Genomic DNA, 16,042 nt, shown 5'->3' on the forward strand with positions numbered 1-16,042 from the left:
CTTGCTGTGTTCTAATCTTATGCTTCCCAAATATTCCTGGGGCTGTCAGGACAGAGCCTTTCAGGGTATATAGTTAGTTTGCCATGTGGGCTACAGAGAAGGAAAAAATAGAGCTTCTAACTACAGAAAGGAAAACTTATTAGTCTTTTACTGATGAGGAAAAAAAAACAACAAAAAGGAGCATAAAAGTTAAAGCAAATCTGCTTTTCCATATGAATCTCCTCTATGAAGCAGCTGAGCTCATCTGCCTGTGGCTGGGAGGGGCTGGAAGTACCTGGTGTACAGGCACTGCCCCTCAGGACCAAATTTCCAGCACTTTGTGTCAGATAAAAACCATTCAGGGGACTGAATGCACTGTCTCCTGCTGTCAAATATTGATGTGCATGGAGGAGAAGAGCAGCAGTGCTCCCAGCTTGCAGGCACAGCTCTGCCACAGCAGCAGTGGGAGCACTGGACTGCCAGGAAGGATGCAGGGGGTGTGATGGAGGAGCTGCCCTTTTTCCAAGGTGAATTTTCATCCTGGTCTTTAGGATTTGCTTGTTTCTTCCCCTGCTGGCCCCAGAAGCAGTAGCATAGCAGAGCTATGAATGAGAGCTGAGTCTTTGTGGCTTTGCCAAACCAGAAAGCCACCAGCACTGTATAGGGAGTGAGTTCAGTCACTTTCCTTCAAAAGGACTCACTTTGGGCCTTGGGGATGAGCAAAGAAATAGCCCCAAACCTCCCCAGATCCTCCCTGAGTCACTCTGGAGGGAGCTGCAGGCTCTGAGAGAGCAAACTCTGGCAGAGAAGAGGTGGAACCCACTCACCTGCATGGCTGCAGCCAGGGGCTCTGCACATTGCTGTCTCCTGGTTATCTTCACATTCAGTTTAGAGGAAAAGCAATAAGATGAAGAGATAAAGTCATTGAATAGAGACCTGCCAGAGGTTCTTAATTACCATAGTTCAAAAGGCAAGAACCCACACCTGGATCATTGCTGAGAAGCACTCTTCCTATTTCCCACACTCAAAACATTTGCTGTTGGCAGCAGTTGGAGACAGGGACTCACCCAGGTGGATTTTGGTCCTTTGTGGCCTTACCTTACGCTTCCTCTTCCTTAACTAAAGCTGCTGGGAGATGTTACACCTTCACCTCTTCCACAGCCATAACCCTCCCTGCTGCAGGGTCAGCTGCTTGACTTCTGTCTCTGGTACAGCCAAAATTCCTTCTGAACAGCATTAGGCACACGAAAGGAACATCACCAGCTGGTTAATAAATCAAAGGCACAGCAGCAATACTGCAGAACAGGAACATTTCTTTCCAGAACAGGGTACCTGCAACATTCCTACTGCCACACCAAAAGGAATTGTTTCGCTCTCAGATGAGGTCCTGGTTTACATACTGGTTGCTTTATTTTTTTTTTTATATTTCCCCTAGAAATGGTATTTTCAAAAAACAAAGTCTGAAAGAACTGAGTTTGATTTAAAGAGAATACAACAAAGGCCTCTTGATACATGTGAGACCATTCCAAGAGGATGTGCTCCCAAGTTATAGGGAAAACAAAGAAACTACTGGAAATTGCAAGGGATATCTGAGACAGATATAAGATAGATAGATATTAGACAGATTTAAACTGTGAGGTGAGAGAAACACTGGGGCAGACTGGAAAAGCCACAGATGACACAGACACATATCAGGTAGGGATGGTCCAAGCACATTTGGTCCTGCCTTTAAGCCTGTAACAAATATTATTATTTTTCACTGACTTCACAAGTCATGTTATATCTCAAGTATATCTCAACAGTTACAGCTGACTCGCCAGGTCTTGCCCTTCTAAAAACTTCTGTCCCAAACCTTTTCTGGCTATTGAATATAAGAAACAATCATACACTTGCATTGCCATCAAATTTTACTTGCCAAACACCAGCTTAAAGAGCCTGACATCACTGTGCTGTACTGATCACTCATATGGAATTGCTGGGAAAATGGAAATTAATGTATTTTTAATTTTGTGGGTTTGGTTGGTTTAACCCATTAGCTTCCAGCTGCAGGATCAGGCTTCTCTGACCTGCTCTTTGTTTTGTTATGAGAGGGTGACATTAGGGAGCAAGACTTCTTCTCCAGTTTGCTCTGATCCCATCCAAGAGCATCCTATCGTGGCGTCTCTTCCTTTCACTGACATTTCCACTGTACTTAAGCAACACAACATCACAAATAACTGTTCACTGGAAGCAGCTTTGCAGCATCCTGGTGTTCATCAGCATGAATAAATTCTCTGAAAAACTGGAGGAAGCGGGCTTCCAAAAGGAAGCAGGCAGCTTCTGTACACGAATACTGACAGAGCTGAAGGTGAACACCCCTGGTGTGAGACTGCAAATGAAGACAAATTTAAAGAAGAATTGCACTGTCTGACTGTCTCACACTGGATGGTTCCAGTGTAGGTGGTGCCATGATCCCACACGAGCTGCACAAGTAACTTCCATCAGTGTTCAGCTGGGAAGGGTCACAGGATCACCAGGGACAGGGGTTTGGTTGCTGTGCAGGCAGCTCTGCTGTGGGCAAACATCCCTGCCAAACCAGCAGAGCTTGGATCAGCACAACTTCCAGGCATTTGTGTGGCACCAGACTGTGACCCTGACACATGAGAACTGTGATGCCCCTTCAGCTGCAGCACCCAGTTGCAATAATAATAAAAACCAAAACAGATTTAGCTGAGCCAAATTAAAAATCAATTTCCCGATTCGCCCTAGTAACAGTTTCTGATGCTCAAGGAAATAAAGTCATATAAAATCTTATTCTTGTGATTACATTTCTATTTTAGCTTCAGCAGCTGAGGCAAATGGCTTATCTTACCTGCCTGTAGTAATAGAATAGAAAATCATAAACAACCTCAATGATGCATGAAAGATTCCAAATGGAGATTCCATTTCATGCAAATTCCAAATGCATGAAAGACTTTATTTGTCTACAAATTAATTGTGCAAAACTTTCTTTGAAGCCCTAGAAAGATATACTCACACCAGGCTACCAGGCTCCCAGAATATACATTTATTTCCATTTCTCTTCTGCTTTCAACCTGTGCAGAACCGAGTCCTGTGGCTGCCAGGATGAACCAGATCTTGGCTTCCAAGCTCCCTCTCGTGGAAGTTCTGCTCAGCACCAGGTCCAGGTGAGCATTCCGGGTGCAGGGATCAGCACTTGGGTCCAGCTGTGTGCCTCTGGATGTTGTTCTTCCTTTTCCAGGCTGTACAAACTCTGCAAAAGCCATCATCAGGCAGAAGAAGGCAGTTTTGCTGTGAGCAAATGCAAATGATAGCACAGGTGGTATTATCAGGAGACATCATTAAGTCATTTTTAATATGTCTAACTTCAGTAGTGCAGATGAATTTTTCAATAGGGCACTTGGCAAGTCTGTGAAAATTCCTGGAACACTGAGTGGAAACCAGTGCCAGGATCAGGAATGGGACACGAGACTGGACAGGACTTGGAGGGATCACACATGGTACAGAGGCAGAACTATGGACACCACACATCCCTTCCTCCAGCAGTGCTTAATCCAACGTTGTCTTTCAAAATTCTCCACCACCTCCACAGAACTGCAGCTTGCCCAGCATCATCTGTGCTCTGTGTGCAGCTTGCTTTTTTTTTTTTTACAATAGAAATCAACTTTGCTGAAATTTCAGTTTATTTCATCGTGTTTTCCTGTAGTAGCCATGCTGTTGCTGATCACATGATCATTATTATTACTTGCTTTTAAGAAACAGGGTATCGGGTCTACTACAGTGATCTGGAGAGAGGCAATAAAGTTGATTTCATACTAAATACACTGCTTTTATGGAGAATAACAAATTTCAACCTTTACAACCTTGTTACCAAACTATCATCTCTGCTAGCCAAGCTGTCATAAGCTCAATGCTGCCCTCAGCAGAGCCAAGAACCTACTACAGGTAGGATATGACCTTTGAATTGAACAAAGCTGTTGCTGATTTATGGCTAAAAGTCCATCTTCTCTGCTCCTCATGGTTGTATTGACCAGACAGGGATAAAACTGGCTACTTAAAAAACACAAGGCAAAAGCCACATCATTTTGCTGTCACAGAATGCAGACACCAGGGCCACCTCATCTCTGACCAGAACTTCTCTGCAGCTACAGCATCTCTGTGCTCACCTCCTCCAGCTGCTGACTGGGACCTGACTCACCCAACACTCAGGCACCTACCAGCAAATCCAGCTACCAGGGCTGCTGCCTTTTCAGCAGAGATAACTTCAACAAGTCAACACAATATTGTTTTAGTACCCACATCTCATTTTAATGAAGACAAGACACTCCCACCTAACTTCAGACTGTAATTACAGCTGAGACTGTAAGGACAGATAACACCATGATGCTCCCTCCACACCAGGTGTGGCCAGCAGTTCAGCCTCCACCCATGCCAGGGATCTCAGGTACTTCCTCCCAGGGCTGTCCCCACTGTTCTTGGGTTTGGTGCCTCATACCCAAAGCCAGGCAGCCTGCAAGGCCCAGCTCTGCCCATGTGAGGGATCAGTTTGTGTGTCACCCATAACACACGGGAGAGTGAGGTGGGGAAGTGTCCTCTGGTCTGTGCTGTGGTTACCTCCTGTTCTCCAAACCCACTGCTCAGGATGTTCCCCTCCTCAGGCTGCACAGGAGAAGCAGGACACTGGGGAGATTCCTGCAGGGCCACTGTGCTTTTAGAACAGGAACTGTTAAACCAAAGAAAAAGGCTGTCCATGAAGCCACAAAAAGAACTAGCCCAGGTTTAAAAGCAAAATGGTGCAAGCACATCTGTTTTACACAGGACACTGCCCAGCCATTTGTACAGCAGTGGCAGAATTCACTCTCAGCACCAAGTTATTGACCTTAAACATAGCTCTCGTGTGCTTCCTTAAAAGCCCCAACCCACACTGTGTTGTACTGTCACTGTGACACAAACCAGTGGTGTGAAGTCACAAGGACTCCCTGGCTGTACTTGGATCCACTTCCCTGACTCAGAGTGGGAGCAGGAGGCAGCTTGCTAAGTTACACTCAGTGCCACAAGGAATCAGGAATACTGTTGCTCAATTACAACTTATTTTTAAAACCTGACTCAGTCACCAACCCACTTGTTACCTCTCAAAGCAGACCTGTCCTGTCAGCTACCACACACATGTTCACCAGTCAGGGGGGGACATTCTTCACCCCAGCCACTGGTGGGGAGGTTAAGTGGGGTGCACACTTCATCCAACACCACCTCAAGAGGCCAATCTGCCCTTCTCTGCCATTTGCCTCTTGAGATGAAAATGACTCCTCCATCTCAGTGGAGGAAGAAGAAACAGGACAGAGACCTCCTTCAAGACAAGGATAACATTATTTTAGCTGGACAAGGGGTGCTAAGAACACCAGGTGGTTCTGCCTATTTAACACATCATTGAGGAATGAAGATACTAAGGGTAAAGCTTAGAAACTTTAGTGTTTCTAAAGTTTAAATCATATTTTACATTAACACCTGCCTTTCATTGCAAATGTACTGTTAAAGGTCAGCACTGAGGAAGATCCACTTCTTGTTACAGGGCCTAGATGACAATCATTTGGCAAACTCTGAGTGCTTAAGATAATTGTTACCAGATTGCTTTGGGCACTTTGAGCTGGAAAATTTTCTAGAAAAATCTTCTGTTTCTCCTGAAGCAGAGCCCCGAGAGTGCTTCCTCTGCTGTGTGTGGGGTGGTGGAGAGAGCAGCTCCAGAGAGAGACACTGTGAGCTTGTCACAACCCACAAGGGGGGTGCAGCACTGTCACATCTCACAAAGTGAGCACAGCTCCCAGAGGTGGGGGCCAAACCAAATATCACATCCCACAGGGTGGGCACAGGTAGAGTTCCCCAGAGTGGGGGCTGACCCAGGGAGATTTGGACTGGACCCCCTTGTATTCTAAACTCCTTGAGAGAGAAGCCTGGGACCAATCCTCTTCCTCCTCCTCTATTTTATCTCTTTTAACAACCCATTTGGTGAGATTGAGAATTCTCTGTGTGGTACTCAGGAGTGAGGTTTATTACCCAAGAGGTTTGTATAAAAACACAACTCTAAAGCATGTCAGACTAGGACTAGAAGAATTACAAATGATGGTATTTTGAAAGCAATGGATTACAATTTAGCAAAACTTAAGTTGTCAAAACAAGTTAAAACCAACAAAACTTAACAAAGCAATGGGTAGTATAACTACATTACCCTCATGTGCTGAGATAAGGTTAGAAACAGAGACACAGAGAGAGATAAAGGAGAGATAGGAAAGATATCACCAACCTTGGATCCAGTGATGATCTCAGTAGGAAGTTCAGGTCCTTGGATGCTGGGCACACACCCAGCATTTCGAGTGCCTCTTTTATGCCACCTGACCCCACCTTTTTGGGATATCTTGCAGAGCCAGGTGTTCAGTTGGAGCCCTCCAGATGGGATGACACAGCAATAACCCTGATTTCTGCACAGGCACCCTCTCCAGTGGCCTTACCCGGGGCACACACCAGATGTCACTCTGCCTCTGCAGGGTGCAGCTTCCCTGCTCCTGTCTCTATGGGATAAGGAGAGTGTCCTGCCTGCCAGGGTGGCATCAATCACAGCTCCCCTGGCAGGGACAGTGTTCAGCTTTTTGGGATGGCCACAAAAGGAGGGGCTGCTCCTGTGAGAATATCAGGGTGTTTACCCAAATGAGGGGCTCTCCTTGGGGAGTCCAGAGGGCTTATGGAATGAGGCCTCCACAGCATCCGTTCTGTCAGGGCAGCTGTTATGAGACAAATATTTGGGATTCTATAAAGATGTCAGGACTCAGAGCCACCTTCACACACACAAAATCCTATATGAAAAATAAGATTGGAATGAGACAAAGGCAGAGACTTTTTTTGCACAAAGCTTCATCCTACTGGACTGTGAGGGGCAGCACCCCTGCTCTGAACAGGCTTCCCAGATCAGAGTTGTCCTTGCCTTGCTTGGGAAGAACTCATTCCACTCCTGTCTACTCAAGAGCACCTGAGACTGCAAGCTTTAGACCCAATCTGGGCACAGCTGTACACCAGATTTCCCTGAGCTGGAAGGGGTGATTTGTGACAATTCCAAGCTGGTTACTATGTTTAAAATAACCTCAAAAAAACCAAAACCAAAACCCCCACCAAAATCAACCAACCAAAAAACCAACACAACAAGAAAGGCATCAAAAAGCAGCTTGTCAGCTGAGCTCACTTTAGAAAAAGAAATTGAACACAAACTTGTCACCCCAGTTTGGTAATACAGTTATCTATTTTATTAAAAAAGTTACAAACAGGTGGACTGTAGGGTTGTCTTACAAAATGACAAGAATGAATTCTACTGGAAAAAACTTTTTACAAAGTATTATAGGTAATTGTTCCATTTTTGCATTTGTTATTCCAGATTTTGCCTATCACTGGTAAAGATACAGTACATTAGATACATGATGTTAGGTTACAATTTTATTTGCAGAGCCCTACTGCAGTGATTTGAACAACTCCTAAACAGATGCCATAGTAAAGACAATACATATTGCATTTATTATTAGCCTTTTACTCTAATAAGCAACTTCACATGCAATCTATTGAGGAATCCTAAAATAACTTTTGGTCCCTTTTTCCCCCCAAAGTGTGCTGAAGAAACCATCTCTTGTTTTCCCAGTCCTGTCACTCTAAGCTAGTTCAAGTTTTAAGAGTTTTTTCCTTTTTTTTTTTCTTTTTTTTTTTTCCTTTTTTTTTTCCTCTCCTTTTTTTGCTGAGGTTAATGAAAATGAGCACTGGTTTGATAACTACCCATAGGAATGAACCACTGATTAATATTAACCAACTTTTTCCTCCTTAGGCAAAGGAAAACTAAGATCTTCATGAATTACTTTATTTCCTATTACTTCCTTACAACCTACAACAGATCAACAACCACCACTTAAAAAACAAAAACAAAAAAACCTACTTTGAATACAAGGTTTGGTTTAATTTTTGATATTAAAGTGCAAACCTAAGCATTAGCCTCAGCCAGTTTATCAAGTTTGTACAAACAGGGGAAAAATTTTCAAGTAACCCCACAGGAAAAACAAAAATCAGGTGTTTTAATAACCAAGCAGAAAACCTGGTGTCCCCTTTTCAGGATTCAAATTCAACACTGAATGCAGACTCAGAATCTTTATTTTTGCTACCACTGGTAAGCCAGCCTGCAGTATTACCAATAAAACACATTAATGTTGAGATTCTGTACCGGAGATCTTTTATTGTTTCAAATGCCATCATCCACAATACAATCTGTGAGTTTAAAACTGCTTAACCTCATATATCCATCACTGCTTTTACTGGAGCTTTTCTAAAAGTTATTTTGCTATTACAGGGAAAAAAAAAAAATGTACATTTCTAGAAGCATGTTCAAATGACTAAAGCTGGGCTCCTAAAAACCTAGAACTTTGGTGCAGTAGGTGAGCTGCAGTTATTAAATTTCTGCAAAAAAACCAAGACATTTTAAACCACTGCTAGAAAAAGCTCTCATGTATGCAACATGTTAATAAAACCAAACAAAAAGATTCCATCTGTTCTTTGTACATTTTTACTCTGCTCTTTATACCTGTGTTATTGTTAAAATTTTCAAGTATTCAGAGAAAATGGTGATCAGGTAAACAATAAGAAAGGCAATGGCTGTTTAAAGCACACTTGCAGTTAGTATCACTGTAACCTGGTGCTTTTCCCCTTGTGTTACACCAACTTGTCTCCAATATTAAACTTGTTTGTTGGGAAAAAAAAAAAGCAATTTGTGACAGTGCAAGAAAAACTAACAAATATTGCTTTAAAATATTATTCAGAAAGACAAACATTAAGAACTATAAAATGTAAAGTGATCTTATTTGCATTAGATTTACATGTGCAGAGGTCTACTAGATGTCTCAATGTGCCAGGAAAAGCTGAGCTGACTGACTAGGCATACAGCCCATTTTGTAGGATACTATTATCCCTTTTCAAAGGCATAAAGGAGCTATTTGTAAACAAGCAAGTTCAGGAACTCAGTAGAAGGAAAAGTGTGCTGCTGTTTTGCAATGCTACAATTGTCATTTCTTATTAAGTGAGTTTGAGAAGCCCATTATTGCAAGAAAAGAAACATCAGCTGGAGACTTAACATCCCATTCCAAGTAATCCCTGTTGTCAAATTGGACCAGTTACAATATCACAGCTGCATTTGCCAAGAAAAGGGAAACAACATCCATACAACAGAGGTGTTTTCAGTATCTTTTCATGACACTGTCACACGTAAACAAAAAGTCTCAAAGAATGACCAACTACATTGTAGGAGAAACTTTGCAAATAGAAATAAGCACTGATGCGAGGTAATATACAGAAGTAACCATTTGTTTAAGGCTCAATTTATTCTCCATTAAAACTCTTCTTTTAAAAGGCATTGAGTAGGTAATACTGAGTTTAAGTATTTAATAAATACAAGTTCAGAATTGATTAAAGAAATCAATTAAAATATTAAAAATGAACTCTTGCATATTAGCCATTATATGAACTTAGAAAGCTATAAAAGGACTGATAGATAAAGAACAGATTTTCAAACTTATGGTAAACACACTAAGCATTCTGAATAAGGTGTGTGGGTCCTGGAGGCCACCAACCTTATGCACTTAGATGTATGGCAATGTGCTGTAATAGAGACAGGTTTACCAAGGCTCAGCTCTGCAACCTGGGCTGAAAGTTCTCCAAAGCAGCATCTGTGCAAGTTTCCTCTGAGTTTTATCTGCAATTTAAACAAAACACCTAATGAAAGCCATTTCCAAATACACATTCAAAGTGAACTCAGCTTCTCCCACTGTGTGGAACAGGTAGTTTTCCACCCAGAGCTCCAAAACACTGCTTTATGCAGTGGCATTCTTCAAGTTCCCCTCTAACTCTGGTAATAAAGAGGCAAACAGGTAACAACTTCCTGCTATGGAATTTTTAACAGCTGCCCCTGGGGCACAGCGAGTTGATTGTAAAGATCTAAACCAGACAGGAAATAGAAGTTATTTTGTACAGAGATACATGCACTAGACTTTGCACTGGTGGGGAGGAGGCACTGCATCACCAGTAATATCAAGTAATGGCATTGTGCACAAGTTCTGGGAAGAGGTAGACAAGCCAACTCATTAAGCTTTGACATCCGAGTTCCCAGCATTTAGATTCTCTAAATTGCTACTAAAAACAAACAAACAAACAAAAAAAACCCACCCTAGGCATTTATCAGACTTAGCAGGGACAGAACTGTAAGCAACTGTTCTCAATAAAGCACACAAATCTAAGCAGTGTTACTAATGGGACCAATACAGCTTTCTATTTCTAAAAACTGGTTTGCATTCACAAGATTTATCTGCAGAGGTATCCTAAAAGCTGGAAGCTCAGCCTCTGTAGGAACCTGTCCTTCACATGCACAGGCATGTACTTCATTGAAGCTTGACCCTTGGCTTCACAGAGATTTTGAAGAGTTTCAAAAGAGATTTTGAAGAGTTTTCTCTACTCTTGAAACTATTTCTTTGTAGAAGTCAGGACCTTATGTTTCCTACTTTTCTTTTCAGCTGTTGCATTTGCTCCCAACTAACAGACTGACACAGCCAGGGTTCCCCTTCTTGCTGCTCTCCCCAAAACTTTCAGAAGCAGTAGGGCAGTACTCCCTTGCTGACAGCACATAACCAGGTTTGGATTGCTTGTCTGCAGATCTTCCAACTGACAGGAGTTCTCACCCACTCAGGTGAGCGTGGGTCATGCCCCCTTCCCACTGCTGATCCACGAGTTTTAGATGGGGAGGGTTCTGGTGCTGTCCAAACTGCAAACACTTAGCTTTCACTGGGAATGGATTCAAACCACTTAACTGTTTTTATCTTTGCTTAGAGCACAGGAAAGGCAAAAGATTTACAGTGCAGCTCCTCATCCTACTGGCACTAGATCCATCCCAAAACTTCACCTAAATCCAGCATCCAGTGCTATCGCCAGCAATGTGCTGGGGAGAGTAAGAGAAAAGCAAGCAAGCAATGTTACTTTCATCCAGGTGTTTTTTTAGCATCCCTGTGTTTGCAGGTTAGAGACTTCCCACTGCAGATTTGTCATATTTCCATTTAACTTGTGCTTAGTTACTACAATTAGCACCATATAGAACCTCCTCTGACCTCCTTTGCCCATTGAATTTCTATAGCACTCTTACAGCCTCTTTGTGAGCAGGCAGGAGAGAGGGGGATGTCAGACAATCCAGGAGGAGAAACTTCTGTGTTGCACAATAATAAAGACTAGAATATTATACTTTGTTTTTATCCTTAGAGCAGCATCTCCTAAAAGCAAAAATGTATTTTTCTGCTAGAGGCTTGATGTGACACTGAGCTAGGCAGAATGAAGGAGAGGAAATGTGTTATCACACAAGTTTAGGATCCTCTCAAGAGATCACAAAGACAAGAATGTAGATGTTTTGTCTGAAGCAAGAGCATATTTAAGGAACTCATCAAATCTAGGCTGAAGTTAGGATTCAAAGGAATCCCCCCCATCTCCACCTAAATTTCACTTTTAAGATTAAACTTGGTTTCAATGCTAAGTCCAAAACTGGTAAGGTTACAAAGAAGCCTCCCTTAGAGACAATCAGTTCTGGAAGTATAAATTTCCTGGATAAAGGTCTTGATTTTGTCACAGTTGAAGACAGCAACCTGCACAAGATTAGAAAAACGTAACACAGTGCATTGGTGTAACCTTTGGCAGGACACCTTAAGGCCAGATACCCTTATTTGTTAAGCTGCCTTAGAACTGGCTGATACTTTGCATTACTAGAAGCAAATCAAGACACTAACCCTGTAAGCACTTCATTAAAAAAGCAGTGCTTCCTTTCATTAACTGCTTCCTAAGGCTCTGCAGGAGTTAGGGATTAGTACTCCAACACAAGCAGTTTGCTCACCTTTCAGCAAGCAAATCTTGAACTTAAATACAACTCCTACATGGCAACAGCAGCTTTTCCTTATTTCACAGAACTGAAGATAAAAACATTGATTATCTTTAGTATGACAGTGCTAGTGTCATGAACACCTAGAATTTTGCATTCACAAAGCACTTGATAACAATCTCAAAGACATGCTTTGAGACTTCACTCTCTGACCTTGCACTCAAGATTAAAGAGGATACACAGTCCAAAGCCTCCAGTAATAACCTATTTTCCCTCTTGTCACTCAGACAGAAAAAGCTCCTTTGACTCAAGCAAGAGTTACTAACATGGCAGTCAGATCCTAAGCCTCAATCAGCACAGCTGTCAAGAGGGACAGCTCTTTCCCCTGCATTTTCATGTCCTCCACCATCCCCATCACTTGCCCCCAGAGATCACACTGAATTGTTTGCCAAAACAGATCCAATTGACAACTGAAGGTCTAATGGACAGCTGGCTGCACACAGAGTGCCAAGGGTGCAGAAGAGCCTTTTTCAGCAACACAGGTTCAAGCTCATGGTGAAACTCAACCAGCAAAGGCTATGAAGGAAAACAAGAGCAAGGGAAGCCCAGAACCATCTCACAAAAGAACAGCACTGCTGCCTGCAGATCCATTTACACAACTGGGTGAAAAAAAGTACTGAAAAAAAACCCAAACATGTGATGGGCAAAAAAAAACAACAAACCCAACTAAAGCAAAACCCAAGACAGGAAGCTTTATAGAGGCCCCTCTGAACAGGGCAGTCTTGCCACACCTCTTATGAGTCACTGGTAAAGGAAAGAGCTGTGCACTGGGAAGCCATTTTATAATGTGTGCTCTGCTCTGGAGATTTCAGATGAAGAGCACTTTGCACACATCCTTAACCAGCACACGTGGGCTTCAAGTCACTTGTCACAACTTGGGATGGTTCTCTTTTATTCCACTAATAAGGCAGAAACGTACTCTAAGCACACTTCAGTTTCTGTACTATTGAATTTGTTTATTTTAAACAGGTTCAAAGTCTTCTCATCAAAACTACCTGGAAACCTGGTCACAATAATCCTGCTGAACTCCAAGGTAATTCTCATTACTTGAAAATAATTCAGGTACCAATTACAACCAATAATGAAACCTACTGCAACATCACGAAACACTGTTAAGGATAATGTACTGTCAAATACAGCACTGACACTCAAAACAGGTGCAGATGAGATCATATAATTTGTCTCATTGCAAAATTACTTCAAGTAAATGCAATGTTCCCTGACTGACCCTGGTCAAGTAATGCAAGAAGTCCACTTGACTCAAGTAACCATGTGCAACCAAATGCACAAGTTTACACCTCCTTTGGAGGAAGGCTACCTCCAGGTTAGACTACTTAATTTCAGACTACTTGCCACACTTTATCTGCCTACTTAAAGAGCATAATTATGCACCTGAATTAGTTATGACTGTTCCACCAACCTGCTCTGTATGGCCATGATTGAGGTTTCTCTTAATTTCTCTCACTGGACGATGCAAGTTGTACAACACTGATCTTGTTTTTCAGGCAGGGAAGCATAGTTCATTTGCCTGACGATCTCAGCAAACAGTTCATCCACCATTGTTTTGCTCTTGGCTGATGTCTCCATGAAGGGGCAGCCCCACTCCTGAGCCAGGGCTCTTCCTTCTGCAGATAAGACCTCCCTCTCCGACTCCAGATCCACTTTATTGCCCACCAGGATGAGAGGAACCTTCTCGTATCTCTTCACCCGGACAATCTGGTCCCTCATTGGCTTGATGTCCTGATCAAACAACCCAACTGGTTAGTGCATGTAAATAATCACATGAAATTGCTGTTTAAGCAACACAGAAGCACATTTTAATAACCCTTGCATGCAACTGAACATTTAAAATACATCAGGAGCCTTCTTATGTTCATGCAGATCCAGAGCTCGGAGGAAACTCCTCTTTAAAGGAAGTTATTTACTATAAATGAATACACATTTTAAACAATGTATGCATAGACACAAACAGAAAGTGACTAAAGAGAGACTTCTGGTTCAGATTAAGACATAATATTGCTGCCTTTCAGGTTGAGTTCAGTTTTCTGAAAAAAAAATTCTCTCAAGCCTTAATAACAAGGATCATCAGTAGCATGCCATTACACAATCATTTAGGAAGCTTGTGTTTAGTTTACATCTTGAGAAAGCCAGTAATTTAAATAAAGTCTTCTCACTTCTGAAATGCTTGGAATAATTCATTGTGAACAGATTTAATCACACGTAAGTAACCAAATTAGATCCTGTAAAGAGATTTTATTACCTAGAGATGCATTTATTCAAGTCTGAGCTAACATCAAGAGTTTACACTTGAAAGTCTGAGTCTGCCCCCAGAGTGTTTTAAGTTACTATCAGGACTACTAAGTTCTACAAATTCTTGCATAGTTCCAAGACAAAGCAATTAAGCATCTGAAGTTACCACTTTGTAAAAGAGCTGCAGAGGGTGGTTTACACCTACAGCCTCCAGAGTAAACATGCTACAGACAAACAAGAATAATTAAATATTAACAGGGTGGATTACTAACTGTATGCCCATTCCTTGAAGAGAGGGGACTCACTGATTCCCCAGAGTAAGTGAAAAGAAGGGGAGAAGAATCCCAATATCCCTGCTGTTGTTTCCCAAACAAACTATGTCTTCAGCTTGCACTATACTGAGGCCTCTACTAAGATAAAGCTCAGGCTTCAGCAAAAGCAAACACCCTGCTTCAGTGGGGGTGTGCAAGGTTTTGCCAAGCAGCTGGAATACACCCAACTCAGCAACTGAAGCCAAGGCAAACCCCTGCACTGCATGCAGTGCTGCTAAATCCACATTTCCCCCCAAATAACATCCCATTTCTAAAGGCAGCTTACAACAGTTACCCACTGAGACAGTTCCATTTTTTTTTCCTGAGAGTTTTTAACAGCAGCAATGAAATTCAGACCCACAGATTATTGCATGTGGCTTGTTTCCCTCTCCAGTGCAACACCTACGCTGTGAGAACACCGAGCTTCTGCTGGACAGGAATGTATTTTGGGAAGAGGAGGTGGAAAAATCGCAGTTTACTTCGCAAGTCACAACTGCAGAACAGGAAGGCTCTCCTCAAAACAACTGAAGAAACATAACTTATAAGAAGGAGGGAGGGAACAAGGGGAAGTCTTGATTTTAATATCAGGGGATTTCTTCATAAAAGGGGATTGCCAAAAGATTTCCACGAGGGAGTGTGAGCGGGTCATTGTTCTCCAACACTGCATAGGATTTAACAATGGTGCCACCCTGATAAGTACCTGCAAAGCAAGCAGTTTTCCCTCAGGAAGCAGGATCGCTACATGCCCTTTTTAGCGGGGCATTTTCACTTTTGCCCCTTCGGAGATGAGGAGCTCACAGCCACACGGGGCTAGCGCTAGAACTTCCCCCTGGGCCCAGCGCCTTCCCCAGGGCTCAGGAACCGCAGTCTCTGAGGAGGGGAGGCCCGGGCCAGCCGCCCGCCCGCCCGCCCCAGCCCAGGGCCCAGTTACCTGGAAGGACTGTTGGTTGACCAGGCTGTAGACGAGGATGAAGCCCTGCCCGTTTTTGATGTAGAGATCGCGCATGGAGGCGAACTGCTCGGTACCCGCCGTGTCCAGGATCTCCAGCACCGAGGGGGACGAATCCACCTCGATCTCCTTGCGGTAGAAGTCCTCGATGGTGGGGTCGTACTTCTCGATGAAGGTCCCGGTGACGAACTGCACCGTCAGGGCGGACTTCCCCACCCCCCCGCTGCCCAGCACCACCACCTTGTACTCCCGCATCGGGACCCGCAGTTACTCCCCGCTCCTCCGCCGGGACCGCCGCGGCCCGGGCCTAAGGCAGGCGGCAGCGCGGCCCTCGCATAGCCCCGGCCCGCCTGAGGAGAAGGGCGAGGCCCCGCTGCTCCCGCGCCGGCCTGAGGGGGAGACACAGCCGTTAGGGCCCGGACAGGCTCGTAGTCGGGCTCAGTCCCGCCGCCGCTCGCCGCCCCGCTCCTCTCCGCTGCTCCCCTTACCTCCGCGCCTCACTCCATCCCGCCGCGCCTCACCCGCGGGAACCGCCCGGCAGCGGCCGCCCCCGCCCGGAAGGTTTATGCT

The 16,042-nt window shown here is 43.6% G+C and overlaps 1 protein-coding gene across 2 annotated transcripts; it reads right to left on the bottom strand.

Moving 5' to 3' along the window:
* Positions 1 to 7,733: 7,733 nt before the first annotated feature.
* On the bottom strand, positions 7,734 to 16,042 carry RAP2C (RAP2C, member of RAS oncogene family). Of its 2 annotated transcripts, XM_030448929.1 has the most exons (4): positions 15,961 to 16,018; positions 15,455 to 15,861; positions 13,383 to 13,702; positions 7,734 to 9,745 (listed from the first exon to the last, which is right to left on the bottom strand). In XM_030448929.1, exons 2-3 carry the CDS (start codon positions 15,725 to 15,727, stop codon positions 13,424 to 13,426), a joined length of 552 nt encoding a protein of 183 aa, XP_030304789.1. In that variant the 5' UTR covers positions 15,728 to 15,861; positions 15,961 to 16,018; the 3' UTR covers positions 7,734 to 9,745; positions 13,383 to 13,423. The 2 variants fall into 2 exon arrangements, with proteins under 2 accessions (XP_030304789.1, XP_030304788.1); XM_030448928.1 differs by having other exon boundaries at positions 15,455 to 16,042.

Source organism: Calypte anna, chromosome 4, assembly GCF_003957555.1.
Source record: "Calypte anna isolate BGI_N300 chromosome 4, bCalAnn1_v1.p, whole genome shotgun sequence".
NCBI classification, from domain to species: Eukaryota; Metazoa; Chordata; class Aves; order Apodiformes; family Trochilidae; genus Calypte; species Calypte anna.

Bases quoted from the DNA above. Each gene is read 5' to 3' on its own strand.
- RAP2C (XM_030448928.1), bottom strand. From the start codon at position 15,727: ATGCGGGAGTACAAGGTGGTGGTGCTGGGCAGCGGGGGGGTGGGGAAG. The intron at 13,703-15,454 runs GTAACTGGGCCC...TTGTTTGATCAG, and splicing joins TCAACCAACAGTCCTTCCAG to GACATCAAGCCAATGAGGGA.